This window comes from Castor canadensis, chromosome 9 (assembly GCF_047511655.1).
Source record: "Castor canadensis chromosome 9, mCasCan1.hap1v2, whole genome shotgun sequence".
Lineage (NCBI taxonomy): Eukaryota > Metazoa > Chordata > Mammalia > Rodentia > Castoridae > Castor > Castor canadensis.
In genome coordinates this window covers 134,764,444-134,786,070 of record NC_133394.1, presented here as the reverse complement: position 1 = coordinate 134,786,070, position 21,627 = coordinate 134,764,444, and the positions used below count along the sequence as shown (strand labels likewise).

The following is a 21,627-nucleotide window of genomic DNA, read 5'->3' as shown; positions in this document are numbered from 1 at the left end:
TTTGAACTAGGGGCCTGGCACTTGCCAGGTAAGTACTCTGCCATTTGAGCAACTCCTCCAACACCTTCTCATGCCACACGGTTTCTTGTTCTGTTTTGTTTTTGTTTTTTTTTAAATTGTGGTGTTGCTAGTTTTCTTAAAGCATCAATATTTTCTGAGTCTTTCTTTATGGAACTTGAGTAGTTTCTGGTCAGTGACCTTACAGTTTTTTTAAACGATATTTCAGTAAAGTTATTTCAGGTATGCTTTTTATAGATTCACACTAATCATAATTTGGAATGTATTTTCTTTCTTTCTAAGGAAATACATGATGTGTGTGCTGTATCTAAATAAAGTCCTTTATGTGTAGGACTTGTGGTTAAATCGGGAGAAGAGGGAAGATTTTAGAACTATTATACATAATTGAAACAGTAGCATCTCACAATATCCTTGCCAGTTGGTGAGTTTTATGACTCTGGAATACTAGATTTTTAGCTATTGGAATTTATATTCTGGTAAACTCGTATGATGCCTTGGAACATTTTCTCTTGTACCTTTAAATTCAGATCTTTTGGTGATACAGTCTGAATGATCTTTCAACAAGATTAGCCATTTTTTAAATAGGTCTTTAAAGTATAGTCTTAGAGTCTCTGTCTGATTTAAGATATTTTATACTCACGCACTTGGTCTAGCACTGTTTTCCTTAGTTCTTTTGAGTGATTACTCTAGCATTAAGCCATGTAAAGAAACAGAATATGTGCTATTTTGAAAAGGACCATAGCTAATATATTTTTATAATCCTGGATTATGATAACCTTATTTATATGTTTTCTTTGTAGAAAGATAGTCATAGATTATTTTTAACTATGAAGTTTCTTTTTAAAATTACTCCTGAAACATTGTGAAAAAGATGTAGCGCTGTGTAAAAACAAAAGACTTTTTGGAAAGTGAACTTTTTAAGAAGGTAAAATGAATCACAAGTTGTTTTTGGTTTTTAGACTGTGAATTTTCCTTTAGTTATTTTCATCACTGCAACTCTGGGAATTCAAAATTAACATTCTTAGGAGTTTCTTATTAACTCCAAGAAAAATTTCAGCCTTGGATTCCACATTATTTTGCTGTGCTTTGTCCGAATGAACCTCTGTGAGCCACCTGGCACGCAGATTCTCTTCTTGCCCACATTTCTTTGGGGAAGACCACGTCCTCAAATGGCTCCCAAGGCATTTTGCTTGTTTTTCATGCAGCTTTTTTGAGTTGGCTTAGGAATAAAGATATATGGAGCACATACTACCCACAACCTTTTCTCCATTTCATGTATTAGCCAGGCTTGGATTTTCTGGGAGCAAAAAAAATTCAGTTGAAGAACTATAGAACAAAGATTGTGATAGCTCTCTGAGCACCACCACCTTCAGTTTTGTTGGCTGCTATGATGTTCGGTTCCCAGACCTGGACCTTGATGTACAAGTTCATCTCCAGCTCCAGAAGTGCATAGGAGATGCGGGACTCATGTGACAATTCTGAATTAGGTTTCATGATTTTTGGTACTCAAACTGAGTGCAACCTTGTCCTTGCTAAGCTCCAGCTTAGGAACAGGCCCCAGTATTTGTGTTTTATAGACTTGATAAAGAAGATTTTGTACTTTCTTTCAGAGACCAATTTCAGTAATTTATTGGTTGATCCCATGGAATTATTTCATTTAAACCTAATCAAACCTAGCCATGGCCATTCGGGGTTGTAGGTACATAGCAAGCAAGGTTTTGGTGCTATTAAACTTCCTTTTTCTTTCACAGAACTATTGCACAGCCAAAACATTGTACATATCTGATTCAGACAAAAGAAAACACTTCATGTTATCTGTAAAGATGTTCTATGGCAACAGTGATGACATTGGCGTGTTCCTCAGCAAGAGAATAAAAGTCATCTCCAAACCTTCCAAAAAGAAGCAGTCATTGAAAAATGCTGACTGTATGTATACTTGAGTTTTCTTATTTGTCCACAACTCCTACCAGGAATTAATACCACAAACATTTTAAAGTTAAAATGTTGCTTTTTAATAGGCAGTTCATTCCTTATTAGTATTTTTTGGCCCTTATTGTCCTTTTTTTTTTAATTGAAAAAAATTTTTTAAATTTACTGGTCTTGTAAAATGATTGCAACTTTTCCTGAGATTCTGAATCACTTCTTACTGCTTTTTTACTGCTCACAGGGGCATTTGGGAAAATATAGGGGTTTTTCCTTCTTTGGAAAATGACTGGTTGGGGAGGTAACATTTGATGTCTTAGGCCAATGATGCTAAATGTCCTGCAGTGTCCCACTCCAGAAAGGTTTGATCCACCTAGAATGTCAGAAATACCCCTTTGAAAAACAAGTGGGTTTGGAAGGCTAGCGTGTGAAACCAAAGTTTTTAGCATAACTGCTCCAGCAGAGACTGTGCTCTCATCAGCAAATTTTTAGACCACCAAAGATGAACAGTTTGCTTGAATTACATATTTCAACATTCACATGCTGCTTTTTCTTTCTTTTTTTTTTATTAACTATTTTCATTTAACTTTGAAATTTATGCAGAAAGAAGAAAGTAGTTTAATATAACAATCCTCCTGGCTTTGACAATCTTACAAACCTATACTATTTCATTGTCTCCATCACCACCAATACCTCTTCCTGTCCTGGCTACTGGAATATTTTAATATAAAGCTCAAACACCTGTTCTTTCAACCAAAATTTCTATAATAGTGACTGTTGTGTTAGCATGACTTTTTTCTTTTTTTTAAATATCATGCATGACAAAGTTGGCAGTTCTCTAATGCTGTTTAATACCCACTCTGTAGATTCTTCATCATGTCTCAGCATTGTCCTTTCATAGTGTGTTTTGTTGGTCTTCCCCCCCCCCCATTTTACAAGTCAGTTTGTTTAAACCTAGATCCAGATGAAGGTCCACAAATTTCAGTCTTTTCACCTTTTCTCTCTCCTGTCCAGTTTTCCTTCCATGTCATTTATTTGTTGAACAAACTGGGTCATTAAGATTGATTGTAGAAGTTCAGCTGTTTATGTAATCCATTCATAAAATTCCTGTGCAACCTGTAACCTAATGGTTTAGTGACTGTTGTTTCATTATGGGCTGCAAAACAGTAATTTTCTAGTTCTTTTCTTCATAACATATGCATTTGTTAGCTGGTTTTTTTCCCCCTCAAAGAACATTGCCATATTAGCCTTTTGCTTCAAATGTAGTTAGTAGAGAAAAGGTAGGATACATGTTTGATTGTTTACTAATTTGTTGAATATCAGTAATAGTATTTAATAGTGACAAGTGAGGTTTTAGGGATTTTATTTTGTGGTTTGTGTTTTGCTTTGTTTCCCATGGTTTTTTTGATGAATGTTTTTTATTCCAGTCAGTTCTTATTCATGTCATTTATTTAATATGGAAAATCCCAAACACATTGAAGCAGACAGATTCCACAGTAACATAAAACCCCCAAACCTCAGCAGTAATCTAAACATGAGGCTGATCGTGTTTTGTCTTTGTCTGTTCTCCAGCCCCAGCTCCCGTGACCCTGCCTTCATGTTAGTTTGTAAATCCCAGGCATCATATGATCTGTAAATATTTCTTTGTGACTCTAAAAGATGGTGTTTGCTTTTAATGTAATCATCATAATTACAAGAAAATAACATACAAAACAAGAAGAAATACTCTTAGTACCATCAAATATCAAGTTAATATTCAATTTTAAATTTGACTTTTTAAATTTTAAAATGTAAGATTTTAATCAGTTTGAGTCAAACCTGAAATTCACCAGATATTACAATATATATTGTGTCGACGTGTCCTTCAGGAGTTTTTAATCTGTATCATGCACCCCCAACACCCCCAATTGATTTGAGAGACTTTAGCCATTAGAATTTCCACATTCTGGATTTTTTAAGTTCATTCCTTTGGTGTAGTTTCATATATTTTCTGTTAAGTTGGTAGTACCAGAAAAAAAAACATAGCCAGACACTAGTTAAAGAGACTGAAGTATAGAACCAAGTTCAATTTCAAAATACAACAACGACAAATGGGAATTTTTAGCCAGGGAGGAAATTAAGTAGGGTGGGGGGATTTATTAAGAGGAAACAAGGCTAGGAGAATTTTTGTGAAGGCTACTCAACAAGGCCTCTGGGAAAGATAGACCAAGATATTATGTACCAGGGGAGAGGGCTAACTTAGGATTCACTACCACTAGGATAATGCTCAGAGGGGACATTCTTACAGTTAGTCAGTGATTAATCCAGACTCTTGGCCAGACTTAAGCTTCTTCTTTTCTTAATGCTAATGGGCAAGGCTTCATAGTGCACCAGGAGGGATATAATGTGTTGTATTCAGGCTATCTCTGATTTTACAGAGGTTTTGAAAAATAAAAACTTCTTTAACTTTGTGTTTATATTGGGAGTTTTTTGATGTCACAGAACATATTTCACTTTCAGAATATTTTCCTGCTTATAGATGTATTTTCACATCTAAAGTAAGTTCTATATTATAAATTATAGTGCAAATAAGTATTGTTTTTCATATAGCATAATACTGTAAGGTATTTAGAAGAGAACAGAATTTTCTAAAATTATAATATGCAGAGGCAGTGGTTATCAGCTTTGGGAAACATCCTTCTAGACCCTTTTATTTGCATATATTCGTGGGACTGGATGCAAGCATGGGGAGGCACACATACAATCCCACAAATACATATGTATATACATGCCTAATCAGAACACAGTGTTTTTTTTTTATTATTCATATGTACATACAATGCTTGGGTCATTTCTCCCCCCTGCCCCCACCTTCTCCCTTACCACCCACTCCGCCCCCTCCCTCTCCCCCCCACCCCCTCAATACCCGGCAGAAACTATTTTGCCCTTATCAGAACAGAGTGTTTTTTAGTCTGCTTTTCCATTCAGTGATATTCCAGGGAAATAGTTCCTTATCAGTATACCATATTTAATTAGGTATACCATATTTAAATGGGTGAATGGTATTGTAATTATTTAATCAAATGTCTACTACTGGACATTATTATTTTAAAAATGATTTTTCCTCTACTGATCAGCACATTAGTCTGTGTAGCTCTCTTTTCAGGTGACTTTTAAAATTTATCATCAGCCTGACAATTATCTCAGCCGCCTTTTTTGCTATCACGTCTGTGCTTTCTTAGAAGGTTGAAATATTTGTCATCAGAATATTATTGTTGCATTAAAGCCTAATCATAGCTTGTCAGGCAGAAGGCCCTTCTTGTGGGCTTCTGTCCCAGTCACATAAATAAGGGCTGTTTTTCCTTTGCAGTGTGCATTGCCTCAGGAACTAAGGTGGCTTTGTTTAATCGACTTCGATCCCAGACAGTTAGTACCAGATACTTGCATGTAGAAGGAGGCAATTTCCATGCCAGCTCACAGCAATGGGGAGCGTTTTACATTCACCTCTGTGAGTATAAAAAATGTGCACCTGATACTTCTAGTATGAAATCGCTCATTTTTTTCCCTGTAAGATAAATATATGTATTAAGTTTTCTCATTTTCCTAAGCAGATAATAAATTCTAAAAGATGATAATTTGATCTATTTTTCCACCACTGCAGTGGATGATGACGAATCGGAAGGAGAAGAATTCACAGTCCGAGATGGTTACATCCACTATGGGCAAACAGTCAAGCTTGTGTGCTCCGTTACTGGCATGGCACTCCCAAGATTGGTAAGGCTCTACTTTTGGTTTAGTGAATGAGAAACAACAATAATTCCTAAAATAGGAAACATGGGGAAACTACACCTCAATTTTGCACTTTTTAATTTAGAAAGGTAATCAGTAATTCTTAAGCAAACGAATAATTGTATTCTACCTTTTTCCCGAAGTCTTTTAATGGAACTGGCTTATTTTTACAACGTACATTGTTAATAACTTCCTATTACACTATTTCTAACAAACTTGATAGACTGCTGCTTGTTTGGTTGTATATCTGAGCACATGCGATAGAGGGCACTGTAAATGGCAGTATGAGTGTTTTTTCTTTACTAATGTAAACCCACCATATTCATTTTTTGTACTACCTGCTATATCCGAATGACCAGGTTTACAAAAGCATAGAAAATCCTATTCCTTTTACATATGAACGTAATTTTTATTAGACTACTGTAAAGCACAACTTTATTAAAAGTTAAGTGAAGTTGCTATTTCTTATCTCAGAAGAGAGGCTTAGGATTTTGGACTTTTTGTCCACTGGGAGATCTTGAAACTAAAAATTGATGTTTCTCAGGAAATGACATCAAAAGTCACTTAACAGCTCTATCCCCTTCCCATTTTTCCTTTCTCTTTCTCAAAGAGTACAGTTTAGTAATACTAAAGATGACAGGGATATGTGAATAAGTTTGTTTCAAGGTCAGGTTGAGGATGTTGGGCAAGTAGAAGAATATTTACTAATACTGTTCCTTACTATGTTTACATATTTACCTCTTTGGTGAAATATTTCATTGACATATTTCAGCAGAGACTGGGTTGATCTATAGTTGTCCAAATAAATGCATCACTGCATTGTTTTTCTGTTTTCTTCCCCTTCCCCCCGTCATACTTGTACAAGGTGATTTAGTTCCCATTTCAATAAGCTAAAATATGTGAGGTATAGTATTAATCTATTACAATAAAAAGTAGACGAGTGGGAGTTAAAATGGAAAGAAAGAAGCAAGCACATCAGCAGTAGTAGAACCTAAGTAGTAGTTCTCACTGTGAACGAGTCACTATTGAAAGGATGGTATTCATTCACTTTGCTTGCACTACAGAAGCACAAAGCCACAGGCTTGTTACGCCTCTGGTCTCACAGCTTACATGTGAACGACGTGGAAGACAGACCCAAATCTTAAAAGTATTTTCACGTGAAGTACAATATTCCCCTTTAAAGATTAGTATTGGTAAGATGGCAAAAATTCTGATTAAACTAGAGCTAAAATAGTGTAATCATAAAGAATAGTAACTGAAGATTGAGGCTTTATACAGTTGTGGTTTAGCTAAGCAAAATAATCTTTGAGTGTAAAGGAGGGGTGAATCAAGTAGTAAAAGCCAATAATGTTATATAATATTAATAGCAATATTGTAAGCACTTCTGCATACATTGTTTCATTCAGTCATCACAAAACTCTGTGAGTAGAGTAGTTACTGTTATGGATTGTGGAACAGCACTTTATGTCAGTGCATGGACTTGTGTGCATTCTTCACATAGTCCTGAGCACCTTCTCAGATTGTCCAGATGCCTGAGATAGAATGTAAGCCTTTCCTATGAAGCAGCTTACATTTTGGTAGGAGATAGTAACAGCTTAAAAACATACCACATATGTAAAGATTATGTAGTGATGAGAAGACCAACTAAAACAGGGTAAAGGAATAGAGAATTGGGGAGTGTATGGAGAGGTCAGGGAAGTCTTTTTGAAGTGAAAATGTGTGATCAAGGACCAGAATGAAGTCAAGGAATTGGTGAGCAGAGCATTTGAGAGAACAAGTACAACAGAAATTAAGGTGGGAATGAATGGGCAATGGTAAGGAGACCAGTGTGTCTAGAGGAGAGAGGAGGGTGGTGAGTGGCAGAAATGAAGCCTCAAGGTTAGCCATGGCAAGGAGCTTGTAGGGTTCCTATATTTAGGATAAGGACTTTATCTTTTCCTCTGTATGCTAGAAAGTCACTGGAGGTATTTAAACAGGGAATGATGTCCCACTTAGAAGGATAGTTCTGGCTGCTATATGGAGAAAGACCACATAGGGATGTGGTAGTGGAGGACAATTATTAAACTGTGAATTGAGGTGGATCAGGTTGAAATCCAAAATTCACTTTTGATAATGTTAAGCTTGAGATGCCTATTGGACATCAAAAATGGAAATGTTAACCAGGTAGTTAAATAAGTAAGTTAAGTGCAGAAGAGCGAATAGGGCCTGAGATAAAAAATTTGGGAGGCGCCAACCTGTAAACAGTGCAGTTAGTATAGATTATGAATTGAGGAAAAGAGGTCTGTGGACTCACTTTGGGCTCCTTAGAGCACCTGTGACCTCAAAAGCAGAATGTGTGTGTAAGGTGCTTCCAAGAATGTGAAGTAAGATGAGCACAGAAATGGCATGAGATGCATTGTCTGAAAGTCCTTGGTGGCCTTGGAAAGCAGCTGTAATTGAGTCTTTGAGACAAAAGGCTAGAGAGGCTGAGCGAGATGGAACAGTGGGGAAGAGGGGAGCAGAGAAACAGGGTTGGTTGGTGGGAGGGAAGGGTAGAGAAGTAATCAGGAAAGGCTTTTTCCTTTTTTAATCTGAGAAGTAGTGATAACATACTTGTATGCTATTGGAAGTGATCAGAAAAAAGGGAAAATGAGAGCAAAGGTGGTTTTGGCTGTATGAAACCTTGCTCTTCGTCATCATGACCTTAGTGATTACCTTATGTGTTGTTATTTAAAGTTGCTGGTGCTGTCTTTGAGATATCCACCTGTGTTTTGTGGACTTGTTGGATTGATTATATGATTATAGAGTGATGGAAAGAAGTCAGGCTAGGCAGGCAGCCCAGCCCTGGGGTCCTATTCTGGCCCTTAAGCTTACTAACCTTGGGACTTTAAGCGATTTACTTAACCTGTCCAAGCCCATTTCCAAAATTATTTTACTTCAGTTTGGCTTTGAAGTGTATAATTAGATAGTGGATATAAAATGTCTGCTATGACTGGCATGCCACAGTAGTCTTCTAGGGATTTTCCCCTTTGATTTTGGGATATTTATGTGTTACTGAGAGCAAGAGAACTTGCTAGTCAAAATGTAGTCCCATGCAAATTTGTTAGAAATTCAGAATATCAGGCTCCAAATGAGCTGTGGTAGAACAGACAGAACCTGTATTTTTAACAAGAACTTCAGACAATTATTTATATGTACATGAATGTTTGAGAGGCACTGGTCCAGAAAACAAGTGCCTGCTGGCCTTATTTTTTTTCATATGTTCTTAGAAAAGGGTAGTAATTTCTACATTCTAATGTATATGCTTTGTACAAAGTTAAAGGAATTTTCCATTTCTAGCCTTACTGTTTGCAAATGTTTTTTCATATGCAGGTATAGGATGAGTAACCAATATGTTATGTAACACATAGTACATAATGTAACTTTTTTTTGTGGTTCTAGAGTTTGAACTCAGGGCTTCGAGCTTGCAAGGCAGGTTCCCTGTTGCTTGAGCCACACCTCCGACCCTTTTTGGTCTGGTTATTTGGAGATAGTGTTACGTGCCAGTGTGAAATGTTGTAGGCTGGTGTCAAGGGGTTCTTGATTTTGAAGGCCAGAGAACTGGCTGTGAGGCAGCTGATTAACTTGTGAGCCAAGGCCAGTACACAAAGTAGGATTTATTAGAGAGAAAGGAAAGGCTACAGCCAGAGCAGTGCAGTGGAGCCTGGAAACCAGTGGCTCCCTGCTAGGATGAAGGCTGGGGCTTTTTATGGACACTTTAACTCTGAGTTAGGGTATCAGTTAAGTGGGTTTTTTCTGTTGGCCTGGATTTGTGTTCATGGGCTCTCTTAGATGAGCTGGTCTGTTTGTCCCTTATTGTGGGGGCAGGGAATACCTTGAGAGCATTCTGTTTATCAGCCCTATGGCAGATTTATGAGACCCTGTTTCTCTTCCTCAGGATGCAGGAATGCAGATTTATAACTCCTCCTCAGGGTGCAGGGCTTACAGTGCTCTCCATGGGGCATGGGATACTCACTCATTTGCCCTTTAGGTTCCCAGACCCAACAATAGAATCTTGCTTTTTCAAGCAGCCAGCCTAGACGTGGCTCCTCCTGTTTTATACTTCCCACTGTCACTGGGATGACACGTGTGCACACCACACCCAACGTTGGTTGAGATAGGGGAGTCTTGCAAACTATTTGCCTAAGTTGCCTTTGAACCTCAATCCTCCCAATCTCAAGTAGTTGGGATTACAGACATGAGCTACCAGTGCCCAGGTCATACTGTACTCTTGATAGTGCAGAAAATAAAAACTCTTGTCCATTTGTGGATGACCTTTTATTTTTAATTGCTGAAATCTAGATAATTAGGAAAGTTGACAAGCAGACGGCATTGCTGGATGCGGATGATCCTGTCTCACAGCTGCATAAATGTGCGTTTTACCTTAAGGATACAGAAAGAATGTACTTGTGCCTTTCTCAAGAAAGGATAATCCAATTTCAGGTATGTGTTAAAATTATTGTTGAACTCTTAACACGTAAACCAGAGGTGGAGTTGCTGCTCAGTGGTAGAACATTTTCTTACTAGCATGTACAAGGTCCTGGGTTCAAACCCCAGCACTGCCAAAAAAGCAATAAATAAATGAAATGTACTGCAAACTGTTAGATTAGCAGTTTACTAATCCAGCTAATCATTTGCTGCTAATTGAATCCAAACACATGAAACTGTATTCATGTGTTTATCTTAAGTCCAGTAGCCCTTAGCACACATAGTGCCGATGGTCCTTTCAGGGAAGAATTCAAAACTATGAAAATGTTCTTAGAGAAAGAGTTTATGTCCAGTTCCAGGGTTCTTCATCTGGGAGACAGAGAGCTCCTGAGAATATCTAACAATAGATCTCTGGTGTTCAGGGAGTCCTCTGAAATTATTATGTGCGTACACTGTGTAGACAAAGCAATTCTGGAAGGGGGTTCAAATTCTCATCAGCTTAATATTGGTACTATCCCAAGATAGTAATGATGTCATGATTCAAAAGCTAATTTTCAACTTCATTTACTCAGAAGGACATTAATGACATGGATAGATGATTTAATAGGGTAGTTAGTTTTATGCCAAACTCCCATTCCAGAGAGATGACCACACACCACACTAATGGGAAGGGAATGCTGGGTCCCAGTTTAGGTTTGTTATGCCAGGGGCAGAGGCAGGGGCAGGGCATTGCCAATTCAGAGTTGCTTTCCTCCTGGTGCAAGTGCATGAGCCCCAAGCTGTTCTCTAAACAGAAGGGTCTCTTTCTTAGGGGGCCTCATGTGTTTACATCACAGGTACTCATCTTCTGTTAAAGATAGGCATGGTTAATTATCATTCTGAAGGGTATTACTAATTATTTAACATAGCCCTGAAACAGTGTATTGTCACAAAAACTTATAGTGTCTGTCAACTGCTTTATTAATATTCTGTTTATGTTTCTTTAGAGATTGGCAAAGCAGCATGCTTTAGGAAGCTTATAGGTTTTGTTTTTTTACTAAATTCTTGTTAATGCGAGTCTGAACGTTATTTGGTAAATTCTCTATATTGCAATGTGTCTAAACCTCAGTTTCTGAACTTCATCAGGCCACTCCATGTCCAAAAGAACCAAATAAGGAGATGATAAATGATGGAGCCTCCTGGACAATCATTAGCACGGATAAGGCAGAGTACACGTTTTACGAGGGGATGGGCCCGGTCCTTGCCCCAGTCACCCCTGTGCCTGTTGTAGAAAGTCTGCAGGTGAGACTGCTTACTCACAAGAGGGCTTTTAGCTTTTTACAGCTCCTCTTAGCTTTGACTGCCACAGATCTGTTTCACAGTAATTTGGATTTTTCTTCAAATCATGTGACCTGGGGATTTTTATCACATTATTTTTTTTAATTAAAAAATGAAAATAGGAGCAACATACTTATGTGGAAGAAATTTTAAATTTATATCTAAATCAACTGGTATGTTACCTTGAAATGTTTTTATCTAAATCTGTGGTCATGCCATTTAGAAGAAACATTTTACAAATCTAAACTTTTATAGACTTTCATAAATGAAAGTTGAATGAGAATCTAATTTGTATACTTTAATGAAAAAGGATGTTTTAATATTGTGATTTTCTTTGAATTGCAGTTGAATGGCGGCGGGGATGTAGCAATGCTTGAACTTACAGGACAGAATTTCACTCCAAATTTACGAGTGTGGTTTGGGGATGTGGAAGCTGAAACCATGTACAGGTACTGGGGGTAAAACCTTTTTCATCATCTGGGGTTTGTGGGGACACAAGATTGTTTCCTGATATCCACTGTGATGTGTTAAACAACTGTGTTTTAAGTCTCAATTCAGAAATGTGTTTTCCTTTATAAAGTATGTTTAAGTGATTTATTTTTCTTCCTCAGATGTGGAGAGAGTATGCTCTGTGTTGTCCCAGACATTTCTGCATTCCGAGAAGGTTGGAGATGGGTCCGGCAGCCAGTCCAGGTTCCAGTAACTTTGGTCCGAAATGACGGAATCATTTATTCCACCAGCCTTACCTTTACCTACACACCAGAACCAGGTCCACGGCCACACTGCAGTGCAGCAGGGGCAATCCTTCGAGCCAACTCAAGCCAAGTGCCCCCTAATGAGTCAAACACAAACAGCGAGGGAAGTTACACAAATGCCAGCACAAATTCAACCAGTGTCACAACATCTACAGCAACAGTGGTGTCCTAACTACCGTCTTCTGTTGGGACTTAAACTGACTTGAGTGTGGCAGAAAATTGACAAAAAACAAAAAGGAAGAAAAAAAATGAACAATCTTTTGTGGTTTCTTGGGAAAACTTTTCATACAAGGTGATGTTATTCAAAAACCCTGTTTGCCTGCAAGTGCTGATTTGAAATGCAGAAGCCACAGTAAAACAAACAAACAAAAAAACATCAAAATGTACAACTATTGGAAATCAAGTTTTTCAACTTTTTTTTTTTTTTCCATGTTGTTTGGTTGGTTTTTGTTTGCTTTTGTTTAGGCAAGAAATAAATATGTGGCTGGAATAAAAGTTAAGCAAACTAGAAAATACAAATCTAACATAGTTTTTATGGACCAAGGAACTTGTATAAGCTTTAGTAAAAGGTACATTTTCACCATACCTTTTTTTTATATCACGGTATCTAGTACACCTTGTTACCAAATAGGTTGTTCTCCCCACGCCTTTGAGCTTTTGCTCTAAAGTACATTCAGGTTCCAAGCCTGGCCATGCTTGTGTAATCTAATTACCATACACTTCCAGGTTCTTTTGGTCTAAGGCTGGAACTTTTTTTTTTTTTTTTTTAAGCTGAAGTCTTATGACTTTTCCATGAGTTGAAATATTTTTATTTCAGCAAGTCAAACCTTGTAAAGGCCTCCATATTTTTTTTAAGATTATATGAAGTCTGTGCAAAAGCTTTAAAGAAAATGCCTCTGCCTTGCCTGCAATACATGCAATGTTAACTTAGTCTCTTCTCAGACACTGTTGGTAGCTATTTCTGTGTTTTCCTTTTTTAAAAAAGAAATGTATTTATAGTGGTAATCAGAGAAGTTCTAACATTTACATGAAATTCAGTGTGGCCGTTTAGTCATTAATGAGTTAATGGCATGGAACATGTTAGTATTTGAAGTGTTCTTTCTTTTTCTGTGCATTAGTACATCAGTGTGTTCCAGGGTTTGTTCAGGTCCCCCCTCCCCAATCTTGTACATAACTTGTATTATGTGTAAGTTAAACATTTTATTTTGAACTTGGAATGTTCCCAGTGATTTCATTCAGCAGGTGTTTTCTGCCTTGTTGGCAAATGACAAAAAATATCATGAAAAGTATTTGCTACCAAGTGGTAGATGATGCCCTTATGTTGGAATGAGGAAAATCTCAGCAAAATATGTTTTATTATTGTATTTTTTTTAATAGCCTAGGCCAGAACAGCATTGTAATCTTAAAACATAAGCTTTTATTAGATGATCAACTAAAATAGCTGGAAGACAGTACATTAGAAACAGGTAGTTGTAAGTTTTTAAAAATGCAAATGTAACTTATGTTTCCATTGTTTTCTCTGCCTTTTAAATTTTTCTCTTTCTCAGTACTGAGGGTCTCCACAAACGTCTTATTTCTTTTCCTTTCACTGACGATCTGGATACATTCAGGGTTGTGTGTCAGCCTTGCATGCTAATCTCACCAATTTCATATTGCTTCCATTCCTGCACTTTGGTTATGCCTTTGTTCAGTTTCTTAAGAAATGCAGCAAAGTCATTAGGCTACATTTAGTACAGGAATCACATATGTAGTGTTATAGGATACTGTCTAGTAACAATCATCCTTAGAGTAAAAACTACCTCTAGGTTGTGGTAAGCTTTTACTGTCCCATAAAACAAGAACCACAAGTACCTTATGAATGCAAAACTGTAACTTCTTGCAGTGTTTCCAGTATCTTTCTGGTGTCTAAGACTGTTTCCATTAATAGACTTCTCAAAAATCACCTGTTAGAGAATTTTTTCCAGTTTTGCTGTGTTCATCATTCATTCGTCTACGTAGACTGTGCCACTGTAAATTCTCATATCTTTAAATTGCCTTTTCCCCAGTTTTCAAGGGGAAATTCATTTGTAAAACACGTGAGGTGGTAAATCAAAGTTACTGTGGTTTTCTCTCACTGCAAGCCTATTTTTAATCACCTCCCAGGCACATTATATGAGATGTAGCCTTTTCTTTTCTCTTCAGATCTATAGTCACTCCCTTCTTTCCTATAAGCAAATCTGCCTCATCCCTTAAGTCTGATTCAGTGATCAAAGGCAGAACTCGTTGTGGCCTTATCTTCCTTCGTTAACTGTTCACTGGCTTTGACTCGCAGACTTGCCTGTTTCTCAGTAGCATGTATTCTCTCTCTTGAGTCATGGAAGTAGTCATTACACAGTACTTTTTGTTCAGAGAGTGAAAATGGTTCCAGTGCTGCTTTAATTTTAGTGGGCCACAAGTTTCCTCCACTTCCAAGATTTGGAATTTAGTTAAGAAATCTATGAAATTAACCAGTAACAAATGAAATGCTTTTGAAGAACAAACTATTCCTTACCCAGGTAAATAATTTTTCAGTTTCATGGGTTTATTAAAATGAACTTCTTCTTTTTTGTAATGTTTATATCTTATCTCTGTTCTTTTGTTTCTTTTAATAAGACAGTTTCCTGTGGTTTGTTTTTTTTTTCCAAGTCTAAGAATGTAAGCCACATAGGCATTTTCCCACCTGTTTTATGCTATTCTCATACTGCAGACTAAAAGAGTAAAATGATATATCTGTTCTAGCTTATTGTTAATCATAGGGGTTTTTTTTTGTCACCTGCTTTTAAAAAGTCTTTTTTTGTGGATTTCTGAATCATTTTCAGTGTCTGATTGATGGGCGCCTTGACCTCGTCATAGTAGAAGATACGTCTCTCCCAGTGGTGGCATTGGAGGTGCTGATCAATACCCTTATAAATGCTCTGAGAATGATGAGCTTTTCAGTTAAAATATAGTATGTTTGATTTTTTAAATTTCTGGTGTTGTCATTCTATGCAGTTTCTCAAAATAGCTGCAGGTACTGAGCCTATGCCCCATGCTTTTTATTAATTTCATTGAATTTGTCACAGAGATTAGAAGCTAAGACTTCAAACATGAATGCCTTTATATTTGATTGATTTCAGAGTTGAACACTATGTAATATTTAACTTTTACTGTGGCAATGAAAGGCATCCTCATATAGAAATAATTAGTGAAATATTTGTCACTTATTTTTTTGAGATAGGGTCTTCCTATGCAGCCCAGGCTGGCCTTCAACTCAAAATCTTCCTGCCTCAGCCTCCCAAGTGCTGGTGTTACAGGCCTGTGCCACCATTCCCAGCACAGCTTTGGTTTTTAATGAAATTAGTAACATCTGTGCACTTGCAGAGAATTTCCAAAGTCATTTTTAAGAACTAACCTTTACTAGTCATGTTAATCAGAAAAACCGTGTGGGTGGGGGTTTCTTTTTAAAACAAATGCTATTCAGTTATTAACCAAGTTAACTTACCTTATTTTCAAAAGCAGCTGTGTTTCTATGAGTACTGAACAAATGTGTGTAATTTTCTGTGCCAGACTTTTGGCTTTGTTTTCAAGCACTGTAATTTGGTATGGATGGTTAGAAACAATAATATATTAGGGTTTCCATTTAACCCTTTCAGGACTGAACTGTATCTCCTTTGATTAATTTTCCCCTGTGTCGTGATAAATGTTTGCCAGCATTCAGTACTGTGTTGATTGAGAGGTAGGTTTATATGCTCATTTTTAGCTTGTTTCTCGTACCCTGCAGCATGCAATACACATTCAGTCCTTAAGGGGTTTATTTTACCAACTGTGCGCCTGTAAGGTTTATTAGCAATAAAATAGAAAATTGAGCAAGTTTATATCATAATTTTGTAGAAAAAAAGAATCTGCTCAGTTCCATATTTCATCCATGAAAACCTGCAATATGGGCAGTTTCAAGGAATAAATAAAAAAGGAAATGTAAACCATTGTAAAGTCTTCTGTTGGATGTGCCTGATGCATGTATATCGTCTGATTTCATAATACTTCATAAAGACAAAATTAAATCCTGTATTTCATTCTGTGTATTTACAATCTTCTGCATCACATCAGAGTGATAATTGTGCTAAATTAATTTCTGTTTTGATGTTTTTAATGTCCTCCCCCCCCCCCCCAATATTGACAGAGAATTGGGCTTTGTTACTCCAAGGGCGTATCTCCCAATCCAGGACCGTTTAAAACTGATCTCAACAAAATTGGAGCATGCTGTTCAGCACACTTTCTTTTCCAGTACAAGGTGGTCAATTGGTCTGGTTTATCAAGGAACACATGATGGCTTATGCCTTTGTGGGGAGGGATCCCCAGAAGCAGGGACAGAATACACTTTATGTGGTATTGAGACAGAAATTTAAAGGAAAAAGCTGTGCAAGTTTTAGTTCTTACCTGCCCTTGCAAAGAAAGAATCTAAAGTTATGAGAAAGCATCTTGCTATAAAAAGTATTCATTGTTAAATAAAGTAAGAAATAACTGAATGGTGAGGCCTCTAAAGGTTAAGATTGACAGTGGTTCATTTGATTTCTTAGAATAATAAGGTTTTCTCCTTGCTATAAAATGATATGTGATCTCTTTCTAAACAGTCTTACCAAAAATACATCAAATGTGTTACCTTCTTTTGTTGTTACTGATCCCTAAATGGTCACTGATTACAGCAGCACAGAAAGCAAGCTCGATTAGTTTCCAAAACTACTAAAGTGCATGATAAGAGAAGGAAGACATCTCCCTCAAAAATAATCTACAAAAGCCAAAAAGTTTAGTAGTAGAAAGCAGCTGAGGGAGACAGATGAAGCTTTTGTGTATATGCAGTACAAGTGAGGTGATTCTGACTCGCCTTGACCTAGGGTTAGAACCTAAAGCATGAGGCTAAAAGAGCAGTGAGACATAGGCCCTGTCAGCTTCTGTAGAACTGTAGACAGTGGGTTAAGGGGAAGACTGTGTGACTGTGCATAGATAGTCAAGAGTTTGAAACTGCTGTGTTCACATGTGTAACAATCATGACTAATCTTGATTTATAGAAAATGTGGGTAAATATTCTATGATACAGAAAAATATTGTCGAAATTTGCAGTCTTTTGCTTTGGGGAGGGGACACTTAAAGAGTGCTGCTCTGTGAGCATTGTTGTGAAGGTGCAGAGGAGGTGTGGGTATAGCATCTATTTGTTCTTCATAACGAGTGTGGTGCCTGCTTCCCACCTCCTTTACTGCCCTGCTAATCAGCACAGAAGAGCAAGCTGGTTGGTCATTGTTTACCGTAAGTTCCCAAGTTGTCAGTTCAGAAACACCCCACTTTCATGAGATGAAAGAGTAAGGATGTGGCTAGGTTGTTCCAACAGTCACCTCAACTTTGACAGCTTTTCTTTTTTTCCTAGAACTTCTCTCTGCAAAGCTGCTGTCGTGTTACTCCTGAAAGTGTAATTCAAAGTCCATGATTCTGGTTGTCTTCTACTCAAACTGTTACAACTAAGTTCTTAATGTGGTGTTTGTTATTTAGATGACACAATGAAAAGCTTTGGAGAAAAAAATGATTGTGACCTTGAAGACAGTCGAGTAATCAATATAATCACTGACATTCAACTCCTGGCATTTCATAAAAGAACAGTGCTGGCTCACAAGCTGGGAATGTGCTCTAGGCTCATAAGATTCCAGAGGTGTGAATGGTACAGTCTTGTCTTTCAGAAAACCTTCAGCTAATAGGTAGCGGAATGTACACCTATCAGCCTGGAAGCAAGAATTAGCCATTCCTGCCAGGCACCGGTGGCTCCAAGCCTGTAATCCTAGCTACTCAGGAGGCAGAGATCAGGAGGATTGCAGTTCAAAGTCAGCCTGGGGAAATAGTTCATGAGACCCTATCCCGAAAAAGCCATTACAAAAAAGGGCTGGTGGGGTGGCTCAAGGTGAAGGCCTTGAGTTCAAGCCCCAGTACTATATATGTATACACACAAAAAGAACAGCCATTCCTGACATTAATCCTCTGGTGCTGGAGGTTAGAGTTGCTTATGACACAAATAGGAATTTTGTTTCATTTTTCTGGTACTGGGGTTTGAACTTGGCATCACTCTTGCTAAGCAGGTGCTACACCACTTGAGCCACTCCCTCAGTCTTTTTGCTTTTAAGTTTATTTTTCAGATAAGGTCTTGAGCTTTTGCCTGGGCTAGCCTCAAATCCTCCCACCTCCATCTCTTGAGTACTTAGGATTATGGAACTGGCGATGTCAGGCATGCACCACTACACCCGGCTTGTTTTTGAGATAGGGTCGCACCATCTTTTGCCTGAGCTGGCAACTGCAATCCTGTTGCCACCTCTTGAGTCACCTGGGATTACAGCATGCCCTACCACAATTGGCCTACAACTAGGAATTTTTAAATGCTCAATTACATTCCAGGATCTGAACTCAATTAGGGCATAGCTATTTCCTGAAAATTTCTGTTAAGGGTTATCTTAGTTTGGTTGCGATAACAAAATGCCATAGTCTGAGTAGCAAAAACCACAGAAAATGTATTTCTCAGTTTTGGAAGTTGAAATCCAAGTTCTGGATGTCAGCACAGTTGAGTTCTGGTGAGGGCTCTTCCTGGATTATAGATAGCGGCCTTCTCACTGTGCCTTCACATGCCAGAAAGAACATAGAATTTTTTTTATTATTGTGCTGGGTGTGGGTACATTGTAACATTTACAGGGGTTCTTACAATGTATCAACTATATCATACTTAAATCCCCCCCCCCCACCACCACCCTGATTCCTGGAACAGGACTCATTCAACAGGTATCATTTGTGCATTTACATACATGTGTATACATCATTTGCACCATATTCACCTTCCTACTCCTTTCCCTGCCACCTCCCCCACCAATGGTGCCAACACCCCCCCCCCAGAAGGAAAACACCTGTTCCACCCTCCTGTTCTACAATTTTGTAGAAGAAAAAACATAGAAGATAAAATGAGAAACATGGCGTTTTGCTACTTTGAGATAAAGACAGCTGCACAGGGAATGTCCTTACCTTGTCACCATGCATATGTGTAGTACAGCTCCAGTTGATTGCCTCTTCCATCCTCTTTGCTCCTCCCTAGTCTGCTTCCCATGGTGGCCCCAGCCAGTTTAAAATTTCTATATTCATTCCTGTACAGTGAGCACATCAACCTCATTCAAGTTTTTTGGTTTCCTTCTCTTGCCCTATCCCTCCCTTGCACAGCCTCCTCTTAGTATGACCCGTGTTCCATAATATCATTGCATTTGTTTTAGGTCTATAATCCACATATGAGAGAACATGTGGCTTTTGGCCTTCTGAACCTGGCTAACTTCACTTAGATGATGTTCTCCAGTTCCGTCCATTTACCTGCGAGTGACAAAATTTCATTCTTTGTGGCTGAATAAAATTCCATTGTGTATAAACACATTTTCTTAATCCATTCCTCAGTAGTGGGGCATCTTGGCTGTTTCCATATCTTAGCTATTGTGAATAGTGCTGCAATGAACATAGGCTTGCAGGTGCCTTTGTTGTAACCTGACTCGCATTCCTTCGGGTATCTCCCAAGGAGTGGGATTGCTGGATCATATGGCAAATCTATTTCTAGTTTTATAAGAAGCCTCCATACTGCTTTCTAGAGTGGTTGTACTAGCTCACATTCCCACCAGCAGTGTGTGAGTTCCTTTTTCCGTGCATCCTCACCAACATTTGGTGGTGGTGGTGGTCTTGCTATTCTAACTAAGGTGGAACCTTAGTGTGGTTTTGATTTGCATTTCCTTTATGGGGAGGGATGGTGAGCATTTTTTCATGTGTTTTTTAGCCATTTGGATTTCTTTTGAAAAGTTCAGTTGCCCATTTCTTTATTGGGTCATTGCCTTTGGGGGAGTTTAATTTTTTGAGCTCTCTGTGTACTCTGGTTATCAGTCCTTTGTCTGATGTATAGCTGGGTGTATAGCTAATATATAGTGGGTGGTCTCTTCAGTTTAGAAACCATTTCTTTTGTTGTGCAGACGCTTTTTAATTTCATGTAGTCCCATTTGTCAATCCTTTCTCCTACTTGCTGAGCTGCTTGTGTTGTTCTGAGGAAGTCCTTGCCGGTGCCTATTGCTTCCAGTGTATTCCCTGCTTTTTCCTGTACTAGCTTCAAGGTTTCAGGTCTGATATTAAGGTCCTTAATCCACTTTGAGTTGATACTTGTACAGGGTGACAAACATGGATCTAGTTTCCGTTTTCTGCAGGCAGATACCCAGTTTTCTTAGCAACATTTGAAGAGGCTGTCTTTTCTCCATGTTTTTTTGCAACTTTGTCAAAAATTAAGTGGGCATAGCTGTGTGGATTCATATCCAGGTCCTCCATTCTGTTCCACTGGTCTTCATATCTGTTTTTATGCCAGTACCAGAGCATACGGTTTTTTTATAAGGCCATAATCTTAGGACTCACCCATAAGACTTCATTTAACCGTATTTACTTCCTAGAGACCCTTTCTGCATATACACTGAGCTGTTACTGAAAATCTTCTGAATACACTCTGATGACTTAGAAACCTGTTTGATGGTGTTTGGTTTCCTGTGTTTTAAATCCTTGTTGGGGTTTCTCAGTAGGAAGGGTACAAACAGAACGTGAACTTTGACTAAGAGATGAAGGAGAAAGGCTGGGGATGCAGCTCAGTGGCCGAGCTCTTGGCTGGCATGCTCAGTGCTCTAGGTTCAATCCCAACATGGCAAAAAAGAAAAAAATTGAATAAGAGGTCACATTGATGACCTGTTTCATGGCCATTACAACCCTATGTGTGAATATGCCAAACTTAGACTTATTTAGGCTGAGGACATTTAGGGGACTGGCTCAGTCACACTAAATTTAGAGCTGTGATTTCAGATTTGTATCCAGATGGTCCAGAGTCACCCTCCTAAGTGACACACCAGATTTCTCCTGTCACAGCTGTCAAAAGAGCTAGGAAAGTCTAGAGACCAGCTATTCTGCTTCAGCCTTTGTGCTTCACAGATTGAGTAAAATGGGCCTAGGGACACCGATTGACCCCACTGTGGTTATGGATTGAAAACTGTCAACTGGAAAGTTCTGTCCTGTCACTGTGTATTTTAATGTCCTGACCTCTGCTAGTGTTCTTAGTTCCCAGTCAAGCTTTACACACAAATGTGTGCTGCCCCATGCACACTAAGGACGATGATAATAGACACATCCCTGTCCTCATCAGTAAGAACACACAGCGCAGCTCCACTCCAAGTTAGGCCTCTCAGAATTCTGGACTCATGGTGCTTTAGGAAGACCAGAGCTCAGGAGCTTTGCACACTAAAATAAATGTAAGCTATTTTTCTGCCATTGATTTATCACGTAAGTTCTCCACCAGTTTGTCTCTGGTAAGTGGGAGTGA

The 21,627-nt window shown here is 38.2% G+C and overlaps 1 protein-coding gene across 7 annotated transcripts in view; it reads left to right on the top strand.

Annotated features, from left to right (window-relative positions):
* Positions 1-16,349, top strand: part of Rbpj (recombination signal binding protein for immunoglobulin kappa J region) — an 87,534-nt gene extending 71,185 nt beyond the window's left edge. For all 7 annotated transcript variants that reach the window (XM_074042507.1, XM_074042509.1, XM_020151158.2 and 4 more), the window contains 7 exons: positions 1,770-1,944; positions 5,291-5,428; positions 5,582-5,694; positions 10,030-10,170; positions 11,281-11,436; positions 11,818-11,921; positions 12,084-16,349. In XM_074042507.1, coding sequence (XP_073898608.1) covers positions 1,770-1,944; positions 5,291-5,428; positions 5,582-5,694; positions 10,030-10,170; positions 11,281-11,436; positions 11,818-11,921; positions 12,084-12,399 — 1,143 coding nt within the window. In that variant the 3' untranslated portion in view covers positions 12,400-16,349. The remainder of the gene's footprint in view (positions 1-1,769; positions 1,945-5,290; positions 5,429-5,581; positions 5,695-10,029; positions 10,171-11,280; positions 11,437-11,817; positions 11,922-12,083) is intronic.
* The last annotated feature ends 5,278 nt before the right edge of the window (positions 16,350-21,627 follow it).